Raw genomic sequence first — 6,194 nt, forward strand, 5'->3', positions numbered from 1 at the left:
ACAGCTCACAGCAACCTCCAACTCCTGGGCTCAAGCGAGTCTCCCGCCTCCGCCTCTCAAGTAGCTGGGACTATAGGTGCCTGCCACAACACCAGGCTATTTTTTGGTTGCAGCCATCATTGTTGTTTGGCGGGCCTAGGCTGGATTCAAACCCATCAGCTCAGGTGTACATGGCTGGCGCCTTAGCCGCTTGAGCCAGGTGCCAGCCAATTTTTTTTTTCTTTTTGAGATAGGATCAGGCTAGAATGCAGTGGCATGGTTGCAGCTCACAGCAGCCTCAAACTCCTGGCTCCAGCCATCCTCTTGCCTGAGCCTCCCAAGTGGCTGGGACTATAGGCACCCACCACAGTGTCTGGCTATTGTTCTATTTTTAGTAGAGATAAGTCTCACTCTTGCTCAGGCTGGTCTTGAACTCCTGAGCTGAAGTAATCCACCCATCTCAGCCTCCCAAAGTACTAAGATTACAGGCATGAGCCACCATGCCCGACTTAAATTATTTTTCATTCATAGAAGGCTCTACAGAGAAATGAGGTTTTAAAAAACTTTTTTACTCCTACCTATGTACTCATGGAAAACATGGCCACACAAAATGTACATAAATGTTCATAGCAGCTCTATTCACAATAGCCCAAATCCAGAAACTAAAAATGTGATTTTATCCATACATTGGAGTATTATTCAGCCATAAAAATGAATTAAGTACTATTATGCATACATGTTACTGAATGCATAAAACTTGAAATGTTATGCTAAATGACAGAAGCCAGTCACAAAAGGCCACATATTTTATGATTCTTTATAAGGAATGTCCAGAATGGGCAAATCCACAGGGACAAAGAATGGATCTTTGGGGCCTGGAGTGGGGAGGAAAGGGAGCTGACCACTTTAGGGTTATGAAAACACTTGGAATTACATAATGGTAATGACTGCCCAACTGTGAATACAGTAAAAGCCACTGAACTGTACATCTTAAAATGGTGAACTGGGTGGGGGAAGGGGTCATAGACACAAAACCTGTCTTGAGCATTACAAAAGTGATCCACGTAACCAAAAACATTTGTACCCCCATAATACTTTGAAATATAAAAATTTAAATAAAAATAAAAGCATTCTCTTTTTGTGCAGTTTTTGGCCGGGGCTGGGCTTGAACCTGCCACCTCCGGCATATGGGGCCAGCACCCTACTCCTTTGAGCCACAGGTGCCACCCAACATTCTCTGGGCTCAAGTGATCCTCTTGCCTCAGTTTTCCTATTTTTTTTTTTTAATTAGAGATGGGGTCTACACTCTTTCTCAGGCTGGTCTCGAACTCCTGAGCTTAAGCAATCTACCAGACTTGGCCTCCCAGAGTGCTAGGATTACAGGCATGAGCCTCTGTCTGGCAAAACCATTCTTTTTAAAAAAAATCACCTAGTCATAGTTGTAGATCCTCTGTTGTGGCCTCAGACTGGGATGGGGGCAGGAACGTCACTAGACACCTGGGCAGCAGGGGAGGAGAGAATGGCTTCCTCTCTCTTCTCAGAACTGCCCACACTTGTGCAGTGGGAGATCTAGGAAAGCTGGAGAGCAGAATGACTTGAGTGGGTAACATCCCAGTTCCACATGATTGCCAGGTAAAGTTTTCCTCAGTTACTGGCAGGTCAAGCAAAATATCTCTTCAGGCTTCTTGGGCCCTGCCTCTGTAGCTGCAGGATGGGCTCAGAGCACAGGGAGGCTGTGAAAGGAGGGTCAGGGGTACTTCCCCCATTGGACAGGTAGAAGAGGGAACCTGCACAGGTGAGGTTCCTTCAGTGTTGAGAAGGCAAGTGAGGCTTCCAGGCCAAGACCTAGGACATGGGACACTGTTCACCTGGGGTATCTTTCCCTGAGTCCACCCTACAAAATCATGTGGATGCAGGGAACATTTTTATTTTATAGTTGTCTTCACTGAAGCTGCAGAAGAATGCCAGAGTGGAATCCATCCTGACCACAGCTTGGCTTGGGGAGATGTCCAGGCCCCTCACTATGGAAGATGGAGGGGCAGGGGCCTCCTGACTCCTTGGTCCTGCCTGGAGCTCCCCTATTCTGCTTCCTTGCTCAGGTACCTACCCCAGCCCTTGTTGACTCCACCTCTGCCATGGAAAGGAGGGAAAGTGAGGGGTCTGGGGTCCCCATTCAGGGCAGACAGAACACTCATGTGTCTCTGGTCTGGTGGCAGGCCCACCCTCTGCATCATGGGGAGGTGACATGGATGGACAAGGTCAGCTCCTCTTTCTGCTGTCCGAGAGATCACCTGGGGCATGATACCCATTCCTTGCAGCCATGACACAGGAAAGGTGCTGGCAGCCAATTTTTCAGGAAGGTGTGGAGCTGGGAGGGCCCTGGTCAGCTTTCTACGGTTGGAGCAGAACTCTGAGGCTCACTGATGTCTGGGACAACTGGGAGGCCAGGCACCACTAGAGGCCTCTCTGCTGAGGGAAGGAAGAAACACAGGGGGGATACTCTTGCCTTATGGAAGGGAAACAGGGGTGGGCCTGCAGACGTCCAGCTCTGCTGCTCCTTGAGGGAATAATGTAGTCCAAAGGGCATGTGTAAAGCAGGGGTCAAGCACATGAGATAAAACCATTACCCATCATGTAATAAATAGTTATAAAAAAGCCACATTTGGTTAGATGACACAAGGTGGCAACAAGCTTTGTCCAGAATCAGATTGAGATGCAAGAGAGCTCTAGGGGCTTGGCCTGCATCCCGGGAGCAGGCACGGGGCCAGGGCAGGAGCCCAAACCAGTCCTCAGCCCTGCGGCCAGGTGTCGGTCAGGGGTTCAGGTGGGAGGCCAGGCTTTCTCAACACTGGGGTGCATGGCCTGTGGAAGCCACTCACAGTACTCGGCCAGCAGGTCTGTAGGAGAGGAGGGGGGACAGCATCAGGCTGTGTGCCCAGGGGCTCGAAGACACAGGCCCCTGCCTCAGTGGGCCTGTCCTGCACACTCCCACAGTCTAGGCCTGGTCAAACTCACATTTGGGGTTTTTCTTCCAGGCAGCCAGCAGGGCGTCACGGCAGTCTGCCTTCTCTGCCACGAGGGCTCTCAGGAGGCTCTCCGTCCGGGGCTGCAGCCTATGAGGAGGGCATATACAGGCTGGTCTGGAGCCTTGGGGGCACCCCCGTCCCCCAACCTGGCCTGGGAGACGGAAAGGTCCCCTCGTCCCAATCATCCCAGGATGGGAGGACCTAAACCCATTTCCTCTTCCCACTGCTATCTCCGGCTCCAGGCACCCTGGCCTTCCCCACATTCCTTGCCCACTGTGGCTATCATCGTCCAGGTTTCCACAACTGCACTGTTGGCCTCTCCCTGTGCCCTGTGCTGTCCCTTTGGAACTGAGTCATTGTCATCTATACTTGTGCTCAATCTCCCTGCATTGCCATGGGGAAAGAGATGGAGATGGGGATTATGTCTATCCTGGCACTGAGTGGATGCTTGGAAATGTTTGCTGGGAGATGACGTGGCTGGTGGCAGCCTGGCTGGGGATGCCCCATGGGTGTGTGCTGGTGCCTGCTATCCTTAAGCCCTCTTCACTGTCTAGGATGTCAGCCATAGGCTCTGCCCATCTCAGGAAGGAGGAGGCGGTGGCTTCTAGGAGTCTGAGCCATGGGTGGGAAGAAGACAGGAGAGGCGTAGACAGAAGAGCGAGGCCCAGGAAGCTGAGGCAGCAGTGGCACCTGGCGGGATGGGGTTTATGCTCACCAGCAGGAAGCCCTAAGGCCCAGGTGGGCAGGATGCCTTCTGCTGATACCCCTAGCTCTATAGAAGGGAGTGCCTGTCCCCAGCTCATGTCCACCCAGAACCTCTGGGTGTGACTTTACTAGGAAAGAGGGTCACTGCAGCTACAGACAGTGAAGATATGTTGGAACAGGGTGGGCCCTAAATCCAATGGTTGGTGTCCTCATAAGAGGGTTGTGTAAGGGCAGACCACATGAAGACAGATAATGCCACATGCCAAGGAAGCTCTGGACATAGCAAGGCCCTGTTGACAGCTGGATGTCAGCTTTGTCTTCTAGCACGAGGAAGAACACATTTCAAATGTTCTCAGCCCCAGAGTGTGGTCCTTTGTCATGCACCCCAGGAGGAAGTCATACAGCCCCAGTCTGCGCCTGCCTGCTGTGCCACCCAGGGAAGGTGTACCTGGCCCAGGTCTTCAGCATCGTGCTGGGGCTGGACAGCAGGCAGCTTTGGTGTGAGGCCAGCTTACGGAAGACCTGCAGAGAGGCCATAGGTGAGACAGCTGGACCTGCCCTGCCCACATGCCAGGATGGGGTAAGAACTGTGGACCATGTACCTGCCCTTCCAGCAGAAATCGGGCGAAGTGCTTGTAGCAGTCAATTCCTTTTGGAAAATCCACCTCGACAGCAGGGAATGGCCAGCCAACCCGATCTGGGGGCAGGAGCTGATGAGCCAGGGATGCCCCTACAGCTGCCCTCCTGACTCCCCTCCCTGCCTTTCCATTAGAGTGATGGGAAGGGCCATGGAAGCTGTTGCCCTGACTCACAGAACGTGCTGGTCCGGTGGCACAGCACTCGGCCTGTCTCAGGGCAGTAGGTGGGAGCTGGCTCCTCCAGGGGCTTGTCAAAGTGGCAGTAAGAAGGCAGCAGGGCAGGGATCCAATGTACCTCCACGGCACAGACACCTGTAGGCAGGTTACAGTGCTTTGGCCCCGGGTCCCAAATGCCCAACTCCCACAGTCCACCTGCTGGCCTCTGTACCTTTCATGTACATCTTAGTGGTTTCCACGATTTCCTGGTAGACCACAAACTCGGGAAGCTCTTTGAAGAGGACGGAAGCAGGGTGAATGAAGACAGGGTCATCCAGGAGAGGGGTCTAGGGAGACACAAGTGTAACTTGGTCAGGGAGAAATGCAGGCTTGGGGGCTGCTGAGCTTTTAACCCAGGAGAACCGCCTTATTGACCCCAAGCCAAAGAGGAGAGGAGCATGCCCCATCATTCCAGGAATGCGGCTGTCTACACGCTGAACTATGACCTTGCTATGAAGGGAGTGCAGCCTTTACACACGCTGCAGCATGAATGAGCCTCCAGAGCATGATGCTGAGCGAAGAAGCCAGTTACACAGGGCCCCATGATGTCTGCTCCCGTCACAGAAAATACCCACAACAGGCAAACCCAGGAGCAGGACAGCAGGTCGGGGTGGGGGGTTAGAGGGAAATGAGAGAGACGGTGAACAGTTGTGAGGTTTCTTTGTGGGGTGATAAAAATGTTCTAAAATACTAAATTTCACTAAAATTTAGTGAATTTCTTTTTTTTTCTTTTTTGAGATAGTCTCACTTTGTTGCCCTTGGTAGAGTGTCACGGTGTCACGGCTCACAGCACCCTTAAACTCTTGGGCTTAAATTCGTAATAGCCAAGATATGGAAACAGCCCAAGTGCCCATCAACCCATGAATGGATTAACAAATTGTGGTATATATACACCATGGAATACTATGCAGCCATAAACAAAGATGAAGACTTCACATCTTTTGTTTACCTGGATGGAGCTGGAACATATTCTTCTTAGTAAAGTATCTCAAGAATGGAAAAGAAATTATTCAATGTACTTAATGTTACTATGAAATCAATATATAAACACCTACACATTCATATGAATGGCAAAATATAACTATAGTCCAGAAAGTAGAAAAGAAGAAGAGAAAGAGGGGAGGGGAGGGGGGATATGGGTGAAGGGAAGGTATTTGGGGTGACCTCACCTAATGTGCATGATGCAATGGTACATTTCAAAGCTATTAGAAATGAGTATAATTGTGATGGATATGTTACTTAGTTCAATGTAAGCATTTCACGTTGTATATCAAACCAGTACCCTGAACCCTATAACTGTATTAATGTACAAAGTTACGATTTCATAAAAATAAAATAAAAATATTAAAAAAATAAAAAATTTACATTCTAGCGAGGAGAACAACAAATAAGCAATCAAGTCAATAAATAGGATAATCGGCTCAGTGCCTGTGGCTCAAGTGGCTAAGGCGCCAGCCACATGCACCTAAGGTGGCAGGTTCGAATCCAGCCCAGGCCTGCCAAACAGCAATAATGGCTGCAACCAAAAAATAGCCTGGGCGTTGTGGCGGGCGCCTGTGGTCCCAGCTACTTGGGAGGCTGAGGCAGGAGACTCACTTGAGCCCAGGAGTTGGAGGTTGCTGTGAGCTGT

General features: G+C 50.7%; 1 protein-coding gene across 1 annotated transcript in view; it reads right to left on the reverse strand.

Annotated features, from left to right (window-relative positions):
• Positions 1-1,358: 1,358 nt before the first annotated feature.
• Positions 1,359-6,194, reverse strand: part of DHX37 (DEAH-box helicase 37) — a 40,181-nt gene continuing 35,345 nt past the window's right edge. Inside the window, exons 22-27 of the mRNA XM_003796039.3 lie at positions 4,737-4,851; positions 4,523-4,660; positions 4,313-4,407; positions 4,159-4,232; positions 2,995-3,092; positions 1,359-2,876 (exon numbers count right to left, since the gene is read on the reverse strand). Coding sequence (XP_003796087.1) covers positions 2,800-2,876; positions 2,995-3,092; positions 4,159-4,232; positions 4,313-4,407; positions 4,523-4,660; positions 4,737-4,851 — 597 coding nt within the window. The 3' untranslated portion in view covers positions 1,359-2,799. The remainder of the gene's footprint in view (positions 2,877-2,994; positions 3,093-4,158; positions 4,233-4,312; positions 4,408-4,522; positions 4,661-4,736; positions 4,852-6,194) is intronic.

Source organism: Otolemur garnettii, unplaced genomic scaffold (assembly GCF_000181295.1).
Source record: "Otolemur garnettii isolate 467f Iridium unplaced genomic scaffold, OtoGar3 scaffold00099, whole genome shotgun sequence".
Lineage (NCBI taxonomy): Eukaryota > Metazoa > Chordata > Mammalia > Primates > Galagidae > Otolemur > Otolemur garnettii.